Here is a 20,544-nt window from a genome sequence, read left to right as displayed (position 1 = left end):
AAAAAAATTAGATTTTAAGTCTAACCTTATACTATAAATTGGTCTTAGTGAGACTTTTAACACACCTGTGTGGTCCCATAACAGGTGAAAGAATCTAACTTGCTTATAATACCTTATTAAAAAGGAAACTTTAAGTCAGATTGAATTAAATTAAAATAAATAAAAAAACAAAATTAGGACATATTTTGTTAAAGAACATAATGAAACTTTTAAAAACCATGTAGAAAAGCCGAAAAATGAAAAGAAAAGGTCAAAGGATACAGATGTCGGTTCATGAGGCTTTGTCAGCAGCAACCGTGCTGAGTTTCCTTTGTCTCCTTCTTACATCACCGTTGATGGAACAATCATGCTGAAGCTCCTCAATCTTCTTCCATCCTCATCTTCAAAACTCTTCTCACGATACATTCTCTCACTCTCCACCAAACTCCCACCACCGCTCACACGACCATTCTCTCACCACCCCGCCACCACCACCATGTCCATAAACCTACGCACACACGCCTTCGCCGGCAACCCGCTCCGGTCCCGGACTCCTAACCGGGTCGAACCGTTTTCCCCTGCCGCGGCGCACGAGACCTTGAAAACGCGAATTGCGGAGACCGCGGGCGAGTCCGTGTCCGTGAATTTGAAGGTTTTACCTTTCAGAAACGGGAGGCCCCTGGCGTCTTCGGGCAGCAGTGACACGTGGCGGCTGGCGTGGTTGGGGTTGGAGGAAGTGAAGAGGCTGCTGGGCGCGAACCTGAGCGCGGACTCGTTCGTGTATTTGGGGTACGACGCGGACGAGGATTCGGTGTATTGGGCGATCGACTTGTCAAGGGAGAGTAGTTTGGTGGCTGAATTTGGTGCCATGAAGCTCTGCTTTGTCGAGCTGAGAACGCTCATGGTTGCTACCGACTGGGTCGATTTGAAGGCCATGGGGAGCTTGGCCATTGCCGGTCATGTAAGTTCCGTTTCTTTATTGTTTCTGACTTGGGTTTGCAATACAGAAGTACATCGTATATACTGGCATGATCTCCGAATTTTCAATTTGGTCATTGAAATTGTGTTTAAATTTAGTCCTACAATTTAAGTAAGCTAAATAAACGCTGAAAAAATCTCTCATTTCTCATGTCCATTCAGTGCTTTTATATTATTGTTAATGTTAAACTCTGACATAACATAGAGAAACATTGGGGTATAAGTTATCACAAGTATTTTATTTGTAGAGAAAAGTAAATACCACCAGTATGTTGTCTATAGAGAACAATGAATCAATACGTTAGACTTTTCATTGGAGTTCACAAATATAAGTGTGATGTTTCCACATTCCGTTCTTTTACTTTTGAAATGACAATCTACCTCAATATCTTTGGAAAAGACAAGATTAGAAACAATGTGTCATGCATGCTTGGTTGTCACATACAAGGTGCATTTAAGAACTTTTATTCAAATTTAAGGCCTTTGAGGAGTTGTTTTAGCTTGATGAGCTCACAAGTGCCTAAAGTCATTGCCCCATGTTCTTCTTCTACACTTGGCTTTGCCACAACTTTTTGTTTTTTACTTTTCCATGATATTAAATTACTTCCATCAAGAACAAAATACCATGAAGCAGAGGATCTATTGCTTGCTGGCTTTGCCTAGTCAACATCATAATACCCAACAATTTGATTTTTTCTCTTATCTTCAAAAAATGAGTTCTTTTCTAGGGGTCTTCTTAATATACTTGAGGATCTATATGACTGCATCAATGGTTTTGACAAGGAGAGTTTGAAAATTGAATTACTACACTCACTACAAAGATGATGTCAGAAAGACTTATAGTGAGGTAATTTAGCTCACCAACTAAATTTAGCTTGCCTATATGGGAGATGGTGTTGGGGGAAACATTAGGAATGACCTCTACTAAATATCTGTAAAAAATTGATCCTGTATTTTAGACATTAATGGTTAAATATGCCTTACAAATAGTTATAGTGTTTAAGGATTTCTAGTGATAATTAACTTTGTTAACTCAATCTTACATAGAAAAGTGTCAAGGGGTGGGAAATTGATTTTGGTGTTTGGGCAAATAAACTTTGATTCCCTCAAAGATATAGAATGTTTTTGTTTTAGCCAAATTCCACTTTTTAATGCTCAGCCAATGTCAATAATCCTCTCAATGAATTGACATTCGATGTGGGATACATTGTACTGTATTACTACTTACGAGCTTGGAATCAGTTATACATTGTACTGGATTGTTTTATGGATCAATCATATTCTTTGAAATAATTATGTAAGCTGCTTGCAGTTAGTTAATTTTCTTGGATTTTTGACCTTTTATCCTACTTCAGTTTGCAATACTGATAGGCAAAGGGAAATAGGCAATTCTACTTTTCTAATTACTGTGTTTGGCCAGGCCAGGGCACTTCTTGAATGGTATAATATATCACGATTTTGTGGACATTGTGGAGAGAAAACAGTGCCAATGGAAGCTGGGAGGCGGAAACAATGTTCAAATGAATCATGCAAAAAGAGGATATATCCACGAGTTGACCCGGTTTGACATCCTGTGTTCTAATAGTTGAGTGATCAATGGTTGATCTAGTTTTTCTGAATTTCAGTGGTTATCTAAACTTATGCAGGTGGTCATTATGCTAGTAATTGATTCAGACAATGATCGTGCCCTTTTGAGCAAACAATCAAGATTTGTACCTAGAATGTGGAGCTGCTTGGCAGGTTTTATAGAGGTGCATGCTTGACCTAATCTAAGACCACTTAATATTTTTAGGAACTGAACTTGTGCTGTTATTACCTGAAACAGTGTGGCTTATTCCAGTAATTTGATTACATGTAGGGGGAACCTAATTTGAATTTGCGTATCCACTGCAATAGCCAATAGTTACCTTATTTCCAATACCATTTATTTTGCTAAAATGACAATATTTGGTCTTAGATCGTATAGGCTCTTGTTTATTTAGTCTGAACACCGGAACTCTTCCACTTCCTTTTACTGGGTACCCTTAGCACTAACATCCAGAACATGTATGAATAAGCTTCAAATTTTTTTCCTTATCAAATATTTTTTATTATAAGTTACTTTGAAAGCAAAATAAGCTAGCTTTAATGAACAGCTGCACTTAGGATATGTATGGGTAAACAGTTTAGTTAATTTCATGTTGAAGATCTTATCACATATTAGATCTTAAGTCAATAATTGCTAGTTGCAATTCAGAGGGTATTGAAATAAGCTTGTTTTGATAAGATTCATTATGATGCTTATCAAACCAAGCAAAAATAAACTTATCGGGACAAAGTGCTACTTGCATAAGCTTAACCAAGTATGTGTATGATAAAATAATTCTAATTGGTGTCCATAGAAGCCCTTGCAAATGCTTCCTTAGGTGGTTTAAACAGTCAAAAGTTTCAACCTTCTACTACCGATTAAAGGATATCTTTAAAGTCAGGTTTCTTTGATTTGAGAATTCATGATACAATTGCTTTTTTGTTTAATTTTATTCCTCCTCGATCAATACAGTAAAACTTTTCTCCTGTGTACTCTCATTGCCTATAGCCAGGAGAAAGCTTAGAAGAGGCTGTAAGAAGAGAAACATGGGAGGAAGTTGGTATTGAAGTGGGAGAAGTTGTATATCATAGTTCTCAACCATGGCCTGGTATAGTGTATTCTATATAACAATTTTCATTTTTCTAGGCTTTTGTACTTTTATCATTTCACCAGTGTTTGAGATAAAAATGTGAAGATTTGTCTGTATGAACATCTGATAGTAAATCTTATAGGCTATTTGTGCCATTAAAATTTTGTTTGTGATGACTTGATGTTTCTATCTATAGAGTATCATATCCAAAGAATTTAATTATCAGTATTCTTTTGGAGTCAGTTTGAATGAAGCTTTTAAGTGTATAAAAATAAAATATAATGAATCAAGAGGGTAAAAGAAACTTAGCTTCTTTCGTAAGTTTAAATCAACTTATACCTCAACTTTGTAAGATTCTATTTCATTTAATGTCTTGATAAATATTCATAAACCAAAGAAAACTTAGCTTTTGTGAGCTAGAAGTTAATTTAAAGTGAGACTTACTTCTTTTTGTTTATTTTGCTTAACTACACGAGGTTAAAAGAGGATGGTGTTCGGTCTTTAGGTTTTAAAAGAAAGGATAGAGAACTGAGTAGAAATAATCAATGACTTAATGTTTGCTTCCAACTGAAATACAGTTCAATTACAAAGAAAATATCCGCTCCTTCTGTTAGGAATCTCTTGAACTAAAATGAAAAAGATATACAAAGATACCTCAAGACATAAAAAGAACTGTGTAACTTCTGCATTGATTATCAACAAACCTCTTACAAGAACCAAGGTATACAAAGTATACCCCTAAAAGGAGTGCTCTCCTGAAGAGGAAGGAATCCTATATGTAAAAGACTTCCAACAGACTTAAAGGAAATAACTAACTACTTGACCTAGTCAACTGTACTCAACTTTTGTTTACAACCCTTTTTTCTCTTATTTTTCGTTCTATAATAAACCTGTAAAGGCTTTTTCTATTTTAGATGCTCCCTAAATTCATTCTTAACAATACTCCATCCCTTAGAAACAACCTTGTCCTCAATGTTGAAATCTGTAAACTGATTACAAAATAGGAAAGATCTTCCCTAGTAGACTCTTTGGGAAGCTTGTCCTGCCAATTCAGCAACACCACAGGAATTTCTGTTTCCAATTTATTCACTGTTCCAGTGCCTAAAATCAGTAAAGGTTGATAATTGTCCTTTGTTCACTGCAACGCTCCTGGAAAGTCAGGTTCAATTGGATGATCTCTTATAGCCTTAATCGGCCCAAACATAAAGCTCATTTCACATATCAACCCCTGCACACCCAAACCCTATGTTCACTGCCAATTTTCTTTTATACGTAACCCTAATCACTCGCTTGATTCATGCAACTAGACCCCACCGCCTCTACAATAGACTAAAACGTCACCAATGATCTAACAATTTTCCACTCGAACTCACTATCTGTACAAGGTGCGATCTTCTATGCAATTGAGCACGAAACTCACCCAAAACTCGTAGGATTGTATGAGTTCACGAGTTTACTTGTGATTTTGACAATACTAATTGTGATGCCTACTTCTTGATGAACTCTCTATTGGAGATTCTAAATTCTTGACTGTAGCCTTCATCACGGTGTAGAAAGAATCAATAAACTGTTGAATCAGAGACTAATTCTCTACCTAGTGAAATATTCCTTACAGCTGAAATACAATTCAATTACAAGAAAAAACCCACATGTACCCCGGCTATTCACTCAATTTATACTATTCCTCCCCTATTCATTCTCCGTAACATTGATTAATTTTTCTTTCTTCTGCAGTACATTTTTAATAATGGGCCTTCTATGTTAAGGCCTATGTTTGGACCCTAAGTTCTTAAAAAGATGAGAATATTTTCTTCCAGATTTCATGTTAGTTCAGGATCTGTTTGTTGCAGGTACCCTATTTCTTCCTTTACAATAATATAGCTAGTAAATCAATCACTTGCAGTCCAATGGTGCTTAGATCATGTTTAAAGTAACTTAAGTCAAAGTTAATGTCTAGAATATGTTTAACACCATAATTCTAAAATGTAAGTACTGTTGTGATTCTTTTAACATACAGAGAGCTTTGAAGAGTTATTAGCTTTTATTGTGTTCAAAGATTCTATCAAATGTAATTTAAATCGGAGTTAATGTAGATGTTTGTCAAAACTGTAATTTTTTTTTCTTTTGTACACAGGATTTTCAAATGCAAACAAGTAAAGGTTAAGATAATCTAGTGTACTCAATTAGCATATTTTTGTGTTTTCTTTCTCATCAAAATTACAAATTTTAACGTTTCCCTTCTTTTATATTTATTGACGGTTGCTTCTATTGACTTTGTTTCTAGTTGGACCAAATAGCATGCCATGTCAGCTGATGGTAGGGTTCTTTGCATATGCAAAATCCCTTGAAATAAATGTGGACAAAGAAGAGTTGGAAGGTATATCCAGCATTTACGTGCATTGACGTACTATTTATTTCTCACCTGACGCAACTTTCAATTCATTTAATTATAATGTGTGACTGTAAATTGTGTGTGGAGAATCTGTACTTGTGCCACACACTCGGTATAGTTGCATTGTCTGGCTGAAAATTGAGCCTTAGAGGATGCCAGTAGTTTTCTTTTCTCATGGTGGCGTGGTAAACCTGAACCTCTAGAAGTCTTGCTGGTTTGCAATCATTGTTGGCCTTTGTTTTATTTCTTTCTTTTTCGAAGCAACAAGAAAAAGATTGGGGAGGATGGGAAATATTGGATATGCATGGAAACTGTTAAGCTTAAGTTTTGTTATCCTTCACTTCAATTTGCATTCCTATCTTGGTGACAATGTAAATCATTCGCCTGCTCCTCACTTTGCACTTTCTACCTCCTCTGCTTTTGTTTTTGGAACTGTGACAAATGATATGTTACAATTTTCTGACCTAGATGCTCAGTGGCATAGTAGAGAAGAAGTAAGAAGAGCTCTGACATTTACTGAATACAAGAAAGCCCAACAAACTGCAGCAGCAAAGGTAGAACAAATGTGTAAGGGAGTAGAAAAGACTCACAGCTTGTCTACAGAGTTCAATGTGGAAAGTGGTGAACTTGCTCCAATGTTTGTTCCTGGACCCTTTGCAATAGCACATCACCTTATATCCTCCTGGGCATTCCCAGATAAAGATATAAATGGCATTGAATGCCGTTCAAAACAACCTAGTGGCTCTATGTCAAATTTGTAAGAGTGGCAAATTATTTTTCAAGGCATGTTTAGTTATAATGCTTTTCTTATTATTGTTGTGTATCTCACGAAGGTGAAGGGGTGTCCTCACCAGTGACGAGATTCTCATGAAAAATTGTGAATAATCCACACACCAAGAATTGGAGACACCTACCTTTCATTTTACATACCTTTGATTTTTTTACATTGTTTTTCATACTAAACACGTTCGATATTATGAATCATCATAAGACTGACTACATTATATTTCATTTTTCTTTGCTGAGCACAGACTATCTAGGGCAGAAGTTTGACATCAGGTATGAGTCTTTACGACCAATGAAAGCTTAATTTTTAGGCAAACTACACCCTTTCTTCCTGCATTCCAAATGACTATTTTACTTTTAATAAAAAATTAAATTATTTCCAAATCTTGAAAGTATATTTTGGATTGTACAATCTTAAAATGTAAGAAAAGTTTAGACGAATGCATGCTTATTACAAGAGTGTCTAAGAAGTTTCATTTGTATTTAGTTTAAGTTGTATTAGCTCATGAATTTCAATGATTGAGTATTATAGAAGCTAAAGTTCAAGTGTAAAAGCTACAATATCATGTAAGCTTCATTTGTATTTCATTTAACTTACATTAGTATTTGAGTTCATCTAGGATAGAGTACGTGAGAAGTTGTCCAAGAATATTGTTAAATATATTAGATTATTTGACATTTTAGATAGATATATTATTTTTGTCTTTTATTTACAAGTATTATTTTTTATTTATATTTTAAACTTAGTTCATATTTTTTTTTATTATAAATACAGTAACTTATATGTATTTTATATATAATCTCTATCCTTCTACACATGCTTAATTAAGTTATTTTAGTCTTGTCAAATTATAGTAGTTTGTGTCCAACTTATTAAGTTATCCAGTTTATTGTATTGAGTTGTGTCAATTAAAAAACATTATCATAGTTTCTTTTCTAGTAGTATCTCTCAATGTATTTCATCTCTCTCTTTTTGTCTTAGTTCACTTTGACATTTATGCTCTGTTCACATGTGAGGATTTGTGGGAGATGATTTGGGGTGAGTGATTCAATGAATTTGAGAGGATTTGAAAGTAAATTTTTTATTATTTGTTTGAGTGAATTTGGAGGTAATTGAGAATGGATTTGAAAAGAAAGTTTGTGAAAATTAGTGTAGGATTTGATTGATTTGACAAATTTAAAAAATTTGTTTAATTGGTATAAATTAAAGATTACGAAAATGTTCCTAGTTATTAAAGTAATATAAAATGTTATTTGTTAATGTTATATTTAATTGTAAAAATGTTTATAAAGAGTAAAAAATAAAATATTATAATTAAAATTAATTTTTAAAAAGTAACAAAAATATAATTTAGTGAAATGAATTTAGTTTTAAATGTAATATTTGTGGAATAAGAATAAATATGTTAATAACAAAAATTCGTGGAATAAATGAAAAAAATATAACTATTACTCTTTGAAAATTGAATAAAAGAATATATTATAAAGAGTAAAGTAGAAATAATAATTGTGGACACAAAAATATATAAGTTATAAATGTTATAAAAGAATCATTCTTCTAAAATATTATTAACTTTATATATCATGTAGATAGATTTTGTTACGTAAAAGTGAATTATGACTAATTATTCATATTATACACATGCCCAAATATTAATTCATGTAGATAGGTTTTTTCATTATATGTCATTTCATGTTTCTTTCCTTTTATGATCTTCATAACCGACTCATGTACCGCTTCACAGCTTCTTTCAAAGCTTTCTCTGACTCCATGTTCAGCATTCTCTTCATCTTCCAAAGCAGAAACACTGGAAAATCCATCCGTGTCAAATCTCATCACATCCGCGGTGAGTGAGTTGTAGAGGGATCCCACGTTTCGCTTCAAATCCATCCGTGCATTTTACTTCAAGTGAACGCATAACAATTTAAAATTATCGCTCACCAATTAGCGTAAACAGTGTAATTACTCCAAGCGAACACTGCATTAGGTACTTAGTCATTATGATGATTATTCTAGATGTATTGTTTTTAATGAAAAATCATTATGAATTATTTTATATATTCTAATATCTTTTTAATAAAATTAAAACTTATTTTGGTGTTTTGTTTGAACTTTGCGAAATAGTAATGACTGAAAATATTTTTCTCATTTTTTAAATAATTTTTGGTTTCTATCAAACTTGATATGTTTATACATCTCAACAAAATAGGAGCTGTTAAGCGAAAAAAGTAGACATCTTATTAAAATAACTTATACTCTGGTTTCTCAATATTTTTATAATGTTATTCTTACTATATATATTATCTTATTCATTGCATGTCTTTTTTTAGTTTTAGATAATAAAATATTTCATTCTACTTTATTTTCTCATGAACATCTTCATCCCTAATCTCTAAAAGTTTAGGTCTATAAGCTTTGTTCATAATTTTAGTCTTGATCTTGATAAGTTATCTACTCAATCACACAAATATTATTTTTACATAATATAAAATATATAAAGAATAAGTTTTGTATCGTATAACTATTCAGTCATTCCATGAATTGACCGGTCTACTTTTTTACACAAGTTTTCTTCGTGATTGTACAACAGGACTGCACTGTCAATCAACAAAGATATTAATGTTAATTCTGACCAACTTAAGATAAATGTGTGATTACCACCAATTAGATCATAATTATGTTGTTTTATAATTAGGTTGTTGTTAATCAATATCTATTCCAAAATCTATAAATATTAGTAAGAGATAAAGAAATAAATGATTGTATTTAATACAACATTAATACTTGAACAATTAATTTTTTTAACATTAATACTTGAACAATTAATTTTTTAATAACTTTGATATCGAAATACTGTGATAATTTCTCAACTTAATAGAACGAACAACAACTTTTACTAAACGGGATAACTTGAAATTGAACATGGTTGATCTTAATCCACATCCAAAACAAGTTTATATTATAAATATTTAAAATAACATGAGTTTCCAACGTGTTATTGTACATATAAAGAAATAAATTATTTTTCAAATATTTAGAAACTACTCACTTATCGAAACAGTAAGTGAATATGATTATATTTTGAATATTAAATAAAGTCAAATCATTGATGAATATTTCCAATCAAGTTATCAAATATCAAACATAAAGAGGTATTTAACTATCCACGTAAGCATCAATATTTAAATAAATCATCTTCATTTGAATCTTGCATAATCCTTTGATTTTATTATTATATTGAACACATGTTGATATATTAACCAAATTGTCTCAATTATTGAACATGTGAATATATTCATATATTTTAATACAATATATGGATCTCCTTTAATGTTAACATGACATTTAATAAAATTACTCATTACATGCATTACTTGATTTACTATTGAAATAAAAATAAAGTAAAAAGAAGAATAACAGCAACATATATGTCTAATTTAGTGGTTGATCAATCCTTAAATAAGTTTTATTCTTCTACTTCTGAATTTCAAATTCTAACAAGTAGTATTGTTGTATGGTTGTCATTTTCGGTTGTTTTCTTTTTTCTAATTCCATTTTTTCTAAATTTAGTAGTCACGTCATTGTTTTCTAATGTACATTTTCTTAAGTGTTTTTATGTGCAAAATTTTCCTCTTTTTGTTGGCTATGAACCTATGCACGAAAAGGAAAGGAACCTTAAAAAGTTAAGCCTATAAGCTATTTCAAACTAGGGAGAATCAAATTAAAGAGGCCGTTGGGATTTCCCTATAAAATAAAATTGCACTTTTTAATTATGTGCATATTAATATTTTTAGGCATATAAAGTAGTTTTAGCATAAATTTTCAATTTTATTCCAGTGAAGATATATGATTTTTTATAATTTCATTTTCATTTTAACGGTACGCCTCATTTTTAAATTTTAAGTAATTTTTATGAGTTTTACAGTAGTTCTTTTCTCTAATATTATCTAAAGCAAGTGAGTTTATAATACAATTTTTTATGTCTTTGAAGAAAATTATATTCTCTATATTGAAAATCAAAACTCTTTTGACCAATATTAGATCTTCTAAACTATATATATATATATTATGTTTAAGATCTATAATAAAAAATATCACTAAAATTAATTTTGCTTTATGTATTAATTAATTAAAAGTTATGGGAAGAATTTAATTTATTTTGTCTTTTATCTTTATCTCTTTTGTCAATAGTTTCAAACATTAAAAATAAGGGAAATAATAAATGAATTTTTACATTATTATTTTGACTTGTAAATTTTATATGAACATATAAAAGAATTCAAAAAGAAAAAAGAATCTTAAATGTTTGTACTTGGCAGAACTCGTAGACAAGCAAATTAAAATTGAAATATTGGCTGAGAAGCTAAAATTGCTAATTGAAAGTTGAAATGAATGAAATTTATCGGTAAAGCTAATTCATGATAAGTTACATAATGAACACAAAATCACATAATTAATTAAGATCTGAGTGATTCATTTATTTTATTTTAAAATGTTAAGACAATCAACGTGCAAGTTTTTTTTTTCTTATAGAATATTCAACTTTCATATTTATTTACAAACTGACATTTGAATTCTCAAAATAAAATGACATAAAGACAAGAATAGATTACATGATAAAGAAGAAAAAGACTACAATGAATATTTTAATACTGCAAGTAGATTCTGATAAACTGGTAGTAAAATAATCAGAAATGGTTAAAAGCTATACGAAATGAGTATAATTTTAGCAAAACAAGTTAAACCATGAAACAATCTAAAAGGGTAGCTTGAAAGGCAAAGACACCGAGTTCATAGTGGAGTGACAGAAGAAAAGACTATGAGAGCTTTCAGAAGTTTAGCTACAGATTAATCAAAGTCATTGAAATGGAAAGGAAAATTAGAAAGACCCAAAAGTTTTTTGGAAATAAAATGCAGTTCCTATCATTTGGTCATAAAAGGAATCAAGGTAGGAATGCATCAGACCCATCTCAACTCCTTGATGGGACACAAAGCAAAACATTTACTTTCATCAAATTAAAGAGATTTTCAGAATCCTTGTTCAGACCAATATATATGTACATGTTTGTGTGTGTGTGTGTATGCAGCAAAATTCTGAGGCAGAGACAGGACCACATAGTAAGAATGGTTGGAAAAGCACAACAACATCATAGGAATTCAGTGAGCTTAAGTGGAAAAGGAAAAGGGAAATGACACTAAAGAGTGGTGGGAGTTATATTCCTTTATAAGAATGTTGTTAATTCTTGTTAGGCACTCTCATAGGATGGTTGTTTTCACTGGAAATTATTTATCAGATTCATAGTACTACAGATATTATTCTTTTTAACTTAGATATTGTTAAATACTATAACTTTTACACTATATGTTTGAAAAAAAAGTGTTGGCAGGAACCATTTATGTTGCACTTTTGTGATTAGGGGAATGATTTTCTAGCTATGCCTATGGTGGGTAGGTGCTACTTAAGCAGCTAAAATCACTCCTTGAGGAACAATGAAAGCAAGAATTGTCAAAAAGGAGGCACTTTGTTTTTAGTGGTTTGAAAGTTGTAACGGTAACTTCAGTTATAAATGATTACACTTGTTCATTTTCTTTTACCTAATTTTATCTGGGGTACTGCTAGAAATTGGATGGAAATGATCAGAACTTTTAGACCATTACTTATTGAATCAAGTAAGGAAAAGGAGTTTGTATAAATGAAGCTGTTCACGTTCTTTTATTCATCACATGTGTTGGAGTTGTGAAAGCTGCAGAAATGGGAGTTCCTTGCAGCCCAAAGCTTCCATGCACAAGTTGCTGTAGTTTTGGACTGAAGGGAGCTCCTAATTCTTCACTTTTTCATATACTTTTTCTTTTCCTTTACCATATCAAAGCCTTCTCAAACTTGTTCTCATTAGATATTGGTGTCTTCCTTGAAAATTTGGCCAAGTAATGAAGGGAAAATCCAAGATAAAAAGTACATTATCATTCTCCTTTCCTTTTTTCTCTTGTAACTTCCGCAATTTCTTTCTAAGGGGCCAAATTTATGGATTGATTAAGTTATTCACTTCATGTTCTTGTACATTTATGCAGGTGGTGCCATGATTATGGTGAGGTCACCTTTATAATTTCATGTTGCTTTTGCTTTCAGTCTTCTTAGTTTTTCACTATACTTAACTTTGGTTATGTAACCAAAGTTAAGGTTCATTAAGAATGCTCAACTCATGATTCAAAACAACATCTTTCTTTTGAGCTGTATTGTTTTAATCACATCACAACAGTCCTTGCTGTTCATTTCATTCCCTTGGTTTTCAAACACACAAGATCTGAACCTTAGAAAACAACATCAGGGACTTTTTGAAGAACTTGACTAATCTCTTTTTCCACATGTGATTCAATAAAACATCTAGCCATTTTCTGCCAGAATCAGTTCAGTGTCAAATTTTCCATTACAGAACACTAAGCATTTCTTTCCACCTGAGATTCTAAAGGAAAACAGATCACTTATGCAGAGGAGCCAAGCCCCACAAAGATTTTGAGACAAAACTCAGTGTACTATAGTATAGACTATGAAAAAGTGTTCATTCATATGCAGTCCAGAACTCATGGTAGGTGAATACTTTCAAGTTGATTTCCTTAATTTCTTTCTCCTCCAACTATATATAGTAACAAGGATTATAATATTATTATGTTTTGATTACTCTTACTTTCTAAAACTAAACTTGAACAGCTTGTCTTAAGATTATTCATCTGTTAAAAAGAACGACTTTCATTTTGGTATGAAGACATACTGATATATATAGTACATGGTTAATCTAGGAAAGCCTCTGCATTATGGCTCTTTTCTGCTTTTAATTTCGTTTCTTTTGTCATGTTTAACCTGTTTATCGGAATTATAGCCTCAATTTGAAAGATGAATAAGAGGTTTGTATTCATAAATTTTTCAGAATTCAGTTATTAAGGGTAGAATGTGTTACTGTGTCTTCTGCTGCTCCATGAGATCACTATGGTGATGGTTTTGGATATCAGAATTGTAGAGTGAAAAAAGAATAGGAAATTTGATCATCTGATGAATGTACTGCATGTATGTCACAGTTTCAGATTGCATCATTGTACCACTTTAGCAGCAATTAGCAATTCATTCAGTTATGAAGACACATGATAGATGAATATGGTTGGAAAGAAATGTAGTTGTCCTTATTATAATGATATTGATATGACATCAAATCTCATGCAAAGATTTGTTTTACAAAATACAAAGAGAAAGAGAGATAATGTGCTATGGCATAGTAGTGTTATTTATAGAAATGCAAATGCAGTTGGAGAGGGGTAGGAAATTCCTAACTAAGATTTTCACTTCGTTTTTCTTCCTTCCCTACACGTAAGGTTGTCTTCTCTTTTTATCTATTTATATATAGCAGACAGAAAATGTTCCAGCAAAAACTCAATCAACTCATCTTTCATACATTCATGGATTAAATTTATTCTGATGACCAAGAGTCTAACTTAAATTAATTTAATTAAAGATAAGAAACTTGAATTTAATTTTACAGTTTTATAACTTGAAATACAAATCATGAATCTCAAATATACTAAACTAGATACAAATTTAATCCATAAGCTTGTATAGTGTGAAAACTTGCATTTATGAGTAAAATGAGGATTTGAACACAATAACAGGAACAAAACAACACGAGATAGTTATTGAACACAAGTTTAATCCATTAAATTATATAATTATGAAAGCATGCTTCAAAAAGAAGATGATGAACATAAGCATATAACAATACTTTAAGACGAGATTTACAATGCTTTAGGAGAAAAATTTTGAATTTTAAAAGTCAAATTAAAATCAAAGAAATGTTCAATAATTGGCCTAAATTTGAGAGCATGTTACTTAGTCTTTAAGGAGAAATGTCTTTCACCTTTATATTTTCTCCTTAAAGCATAATTATAGAAGATAAAAAAAATAAACTACTATCACATCCAAAAGATACATAAAAGTTAAATCTACGAGAAATTACAGGAAGCATGTCATGCTTCTTAAGTTTAAGTCTAACTAATGAATGTATACAAGAAAAAGAAACTAAGGTCATTTAAAAATCATAAGAAACATGACAAAAGACAATAGCTTTTTTACTCATAAAAATAATTATTTGTTTTCTTTATTGCGTATTCATGATCTCATAAAAATTAGGAGTTGCTTTCTTTTTATTGTATTTCTTTTGGATTTTAATTCTAGTTTATTACTTGTAATTCAACCTGGATCAACATGTGTTTAATGAAGGACCAAATGCATTTGATTCTCAACCAATAATGAAAATAAAGCACACCTAAATAACCGGGTGTACCTTGGAGAGCAAGGAAAGTACGAAATCACATGTTTCATACCTCACATTCTCGATCAAGATTAAGTAAGGTTATACAAGGTTGGGTTAAAAATTCTAATTGTACAATCTATCCATAATAATTCAAATTTATATTAATTAGATTTATGTATTTGAATTGTAAGTACAATTCCAAATTAGACTTAGATTGAACATTTTTTAGCTTTTGAAAATTCAAAACTAAAGTGTGTTTAAATTAAGCCAAAACGATTAAGAACTACATCAAGTAAAGTCGAGATAGATCCAAGGTTGAATAGAGTCAATCTGACCACCAGTTGAGTCAATTTGACCACCAGTTAAGCCAAGCTGATCTAAGATGAAGGTTGAGCCAAATCGGTCTAAGTAAAGTCAAATTTTTCTAAGTTAAAGAATAAGATAAGTAGGTGTAGGTAAAAGGTCAACGAATTTAAAAGGTCAAGCTAAACAAATTGAGTTGAGTCGACTCTACTCAAAAGTCAACTCAAGTCATCTTGGATCGTAAGTCAAGTTGAGTCGGGCCTTACTCAAAGTTGAGATTAGTCAACCTGGATCGAGAAATCTAAATGAATTTGCTTAGGTCAGAGGTTGAGCCGAGTTGGCCCCGAGCGAATGTCTAGGCGAGTCGATTCAAATCGAAGATCAACCTGAGTTGGCCTAGGCCGAAGTTCAACCTGAGTCAACCCAAGCTGAAGGTCAAGTTGAGTCAGTTCAAGTTAGAGGTCGGGCCAAGTTAGCCCTTGCCAAAGGTCAGGACAATCAACCTAGGCCGAAGGTTGAGCATGGTCAACTCGTGCTAAAAAATCAAATTGAGTTGGCTCGATAGGAAGGTTAGACGAGTCGGTCATCGCTTAAGGTTAAGGCAAGTTGGTCCAAACCAAAGTCCAAGTCGAGTTAGCATGGGATGAAGAATGAGTCGAGTTGACCTTGAACAAATGTTGAATCTAGTTTTATTAGGTCAAGGAGTGGATTTGAGTTGGCCTAATATAATTTTTGAGGTGAGTAAGCCTAAGCTAAAGAACCAAGCCAAGCAAGCCCAAGTTGATGGTCAAGTTGAGTTGACACTAACCAAAGGCCAAACCGAGTTGACTCGGTATAAAGGTTGAGATATGAGTCGACCAGATCGAAGAATCAAAACGAATCGGTCCTAACTAAAGGTTGAACTGAGTCACTCTAATCAAAGATCGAGTTGAGTCGACCTGACCAAACATCGAACTAAGTTGCCCCGATTGAAGGTTGAGTCATGTTAGCCCCAACCAAAGGTCGATTCAAATCATCCTAAGGAGGAGGTTGAGTCGAGTGGTTTTGGATCGAAAGTTGAGTCGAGCCCTCTCAGGTCAAAGGCATTGACTGAAGACCTAGTGAAGTCACCCTGGTCAAAGGTCGGACTGTCAGAGGTCAAACCGAGTTATCCCTAGTTAAAGTTCAAGTCAAGTCTTCATGGGTTGTAGATCAAGGCGAGTAAGCCCAAGTCGGTGGTCGAGATGAGTTGGCCTAAGTTGTAGGTCAAGACGGATTGGACTTGACCAAAGGTCAAGACGAGTTGGTCCATGCCAAAGATTGAAACGAGTCAACCCTAGACAAAGGTTGAGATGAGTCGGTCTCGATCGAAGGTCGAAACGAGTCAGTCCTGGTCGAAGATCAAGACCAATTAGTTTGATTCGAAGGTGAAGGTGAGTTGGCTCGAGCCAAAAGGTCAAACTAGGTCATCTTGAGACCAAGGTCTAACCGAGTCATTTCAATCGAGCCCAAGCTTAAGTGGAGTTGAGTTGACATGGTTCAGGTCAAGTCAAGTTAGTTTAGGCTTAGATTTATTCAAGTCAGCTTTGGCTATTGTTGAGGTGAGGTGTCCCAAACCCAAGTCAAGTTGAGTAAACCAAACTCAAGTCGACACAAGTCGATCTAGGTTCAGGTCCAACGTAGTTGGTTTGGTTCATGTTTAATGGATCTAGTGCTCAAGTATATTAGATTGATATCATTGGATGTAATCTAATTAACAAAGTAGATTTAATCTAGATTTAATCCAATTTAAATTGGGTTGAGAAAATTTAAATATAGTTTATCTAGTTAAAATGGATATGTATTATTGTTTCAATATATTTTATAGGATGTAGATTATAATGACCAAAATTTTTAAAATCTATTCCATTACCACCTTTAAGGTAAAAGAATATAAACATGAAATCATAAGTATTTTGCCTTGAGGTTCATCTCATTTTTGGTTCTTCTTAGATTTTACATTTGAATTTGGGTTTCGAATGTCTCTCGTTTGTATTAAACATCGTATTAAAACCTTATCTGTAAAAGGCCATATTGAGTCATTGTTTTATCCTTTCAAATTAAATGCATTTCTTAAGTAAACTATGAGAACTTTTCTCTTGTAGGTGTGGTTTTTTTTTCTCAATCAGATCTTGAAGTTCTTAAAAAAATCTAGTAATTCTTCATCTCAATTGTCTTTATTTATTCTCTACTTCTCATCTTATTCCATGTTTTTTCATTTCTTTTGTTCCAAGTTTTGACACTAGGATATGTTATTGAATTTGTTTCAAGTGTAAGATTGAATGTTCACTTAAAACAATTTCTTAATCTTCACATTCTGATTATGTCCTCTCTATGCTAAGGTAATATGTTTGCCAATCGACTAGAGATACCTATTATAAGTGTTCTAATGCTAAAGTTTGATATGTTAAAATAATTAATGCTATGATAAAAGCGTAATTAATGTTGTAACAATCATACTTTTAACCTATATTTATAGTTTTTTATTAACTTTTAATTAGATTAATCTAATGGTACCAATTCCTTTAAATCTGATTACTTATTTATTTATTTATATATATATATATAAGTTATATTAAATAAATTAAAAAATATCAGTATTGACTACATTAATTTAAATAAATATAACTATTAAAAAATAGAATTAATTAAACTAAAATAAACTTTAATGAATATTGCAAATAAATTAAAAAAAAATAACAGTGAACTTAATTAACATATTAACCTAAATAAATATAAATATTAAAATTTAATTTTGTTTAGTCTAATTTGAAGTCGGAGTCAACTCTATTTTTAATATATTTACTAGTTAACTACAAATATTTTTATAGTTGAAAAAATGACGATTTAATTATATTATTTGAATAAGAAAGAGACTGTGTAATAACAGATTTAGACCAACTTCAACGTCAACGCATACAACAATGCAAAATTATATTGGCATGCATTCTCATATCTGTTATTTAAGTTAATTTTAAGATTCTTAAAATATATAAACAATTATTTTAAATAAAAAGCAAGAATATAAATTAATTAAAATAAATTGTAATTGATATTCACCTAAAACTCTTGAAACAAAAGTTGACCATAATATTTTTAAAACAGTAAGTAATTAATGTATTAATAAGTTAAGATGCAAAGGAAACACAAAAATAATTAATAAGTTTCAAATGTTTGACTAAACTATAGTATGACTCCAAGGAAAAAGGAGAAAAAATATGACAAAAATAATCTGAATTATTTCAAGCTTAATATGAAGTCTATATAAATAATGGCATGCTAAGAATGATAATCACACAAGTTGATAAGATTGAAAGCTAAGAAGCTGACATAATTAAGAGAAAAGATGGTGAAGAAGGTTTTTGCTTTGGTCATGTTTGTTATGGCTTATGGTTTGGCCATAACAAGTTGGAGTGAAGGTCAAATGCCTGCTACATGTGATGAATATAAGCCATTGTTTGCTCCATGTGTGCCTTATTTGGTTAGTTCAGAGTTTGGGACTCCAACTCCAAGATGTTGTGCTGGAGCTGCTTCGCAGTTTAGTAAAGCAAACAATCCTTTAACCATAAAAAAGCTTTGTACTTGCCTGGATGCCTCTACAGCTAATTTAGGGTTTCGTTTTCAGAACCTCATACAACTCCCCAAAGCCTGCAATATTAAGCTTTCATTTTCTATTGAAAAGTGTATAAATGGTTAAAATAGTTATCAAACTATTGAAACCATACATTCACAACACTTGATGGGATATGTGTTGATGCATGTAAAACAACTAAATATTATGTAAGGAGGTATCATCAATTTATAAAAATGACTATTACTATTTATTACTTCTATATAAAAGCATAAATATTTATTTATCAAATTTATGTATGTATCTTAATGGTTAAGGGTTCTTGTGTGTGGCTATATAACGAAAGTAATCATGTCTTATAAAAGATAAATAATGAAACAACTAATTAATATTTAGTTTAGTGATTCATAAAGGTGGTTAAGTACATAAAATTTTGAGTAAGACTCTAATATGATTTTAAATAGACTAGATGCAAATATTTAGTGATTGAAAAAAAAATAGAGAAAATCTGAATAAAGGGAAGGCGTTACAAACTAAGGTTTGATAAGTCTAAGGATAACACCCATTAGAATTGGAAAATTCTTGATAAGATTGCAAGATGTTGGGAAAACCCTAGTAGAGATAAACAATTATTTTATGCAAAAATATTTCGATCCATTCTAAATTCCAATAAGGTTAAAAATACAATCCCTACATTCCAAGAAAAGATAACATGTTCTAGTGGTCATGTTGACATATTCTAAATGGTCATGGGATTGAATCTTGATTATAAGCATAATATTAATATTTTTATTGTAATACTCCAGCCATGTAATACACATAATCAACTTTGTCTTTTCAAGGTGTGTGATATTCAATTGGGCTTCCAAAAGAGGAATCACCTTGTGTTGCAATGTCTCATGTGCCTTCTCAAGCCTTCTTCTTGTCATGGCTTCACCTAAGTCTTGATGATCCTCATCATGCCCTTGGGTTTTGATGCTTGCATCATTCTCTCCCTCTTGAGAAAGACTTGAAGCCATTTCCAAAGCTTTATCATCAGTAGTGAAAGGAGATAAATTAGATATATTAAAAGTATTACTCATAAAATACTTACTTGGAAGATCAATGTTGTAGGCATTGTCATTATTTTTTCTAACACTTAAAAAGGTTAATCCCCTCTAGGTTGGAGCTTAGATTTTCTTTGTTTAGAAAACCTTTCTTTCCTCAAGAGTACCCAAACCCAATCTCCAGGTTCAAATATTACATTTTGTCTTCCTTTATTTGCTTGTTTGGAATAACTTTAAATTTTTCTTTCAATTTGTGCTTTGACTTGTTCATATGGTTTTCTCACAAAGTTATCCTTAGCCTATGCATCTTTAATTTTAAAACAGAAATGTTAGGAATAGGTAACAAATCTAATGGAGTTAAGTAGTTTAGCCCGTAAATAATTTCAAATGGAGAACAACTACTTATGTTATGGACAACTCTATTGTAAGAAAATTCAACATGAAGTAAACAGTTTTCTCAAGATTTCAAGTTTTTCTTCAAGATAGTTGTAAAGTACCCAAAGTTCTATTCATTAC

The 20,544-nt window shown here is 31.7% G+C and overlaps 1 protein-coding gene across 3 annotated transcripts; it reads left to right on the top strand.

Moving 5' to 3' along the window:
* Nucleotides 1–297: 297 nt before the first annotated feature.
* LOC108331838 (nudix hydrolase 19, chloroplastic) lies at nt 298–8,881 on the top strand. 3 transcript variants are annotated; one of them, XM_052875881.1, is made up of 8 exons: nt 298–940; nt 2,378–2,518; nt 2,604–2,708; nt 5,749–5,773; nt 5,899–5,991; nt 6,475–6,763; nt 7,038–7,065; nt 8,538–8,881. In XM_052875881.1, the coding sequence occupies exons 1-7, from the start codon at nt 347–349 to the stop codon at nt 7,057–7,059; spliced, it is 1,269 nt and encodes a 422-aa protein (XP_052731841.1). In that variant the 5' UTR covers nt 298–346; the 3' UTR covers nt 7,060–7,065; nt 8,538–8,881. The 3 variants fall into 3 exon arrangements, 2 of the variants coding, with proteins under 2 accessions (XP_052731841.1, XP_052731840.1); XM_052875880.1 differs by lacking the exon at nt 5,749–5,773 and adding an exon at nt 3,533–3,632 and having other exon boundaries at nt 304–940; XR_008248252.1 differs by lacking the exon at nt 5,749–5,773 and adding an exon at nt 3,533–3,632 and having other exon boundaries at nt 306–940; nt 6,475–6,789.
* Nucleotides 8,882–20,544: the final 11,663 nt, after the last annotated feature.

This window comes from Vigna angularis, chromosome 4, assembly GCF_016808095.1.
Source record: "Vigna angularis cultivar LongXiaoDou No.4 chromosome 4, ASM1680809v1, whole genome shotgun sequence".
NCBI lineage: Eukaryota > Viridiplantae > Streptophyta > Magnoliopsida > Fabales > Fabaceae > Vigna > Vigna angularis.
This window is presented reverse-complemented; position numbering and strand designations above follow the sequence as displayed.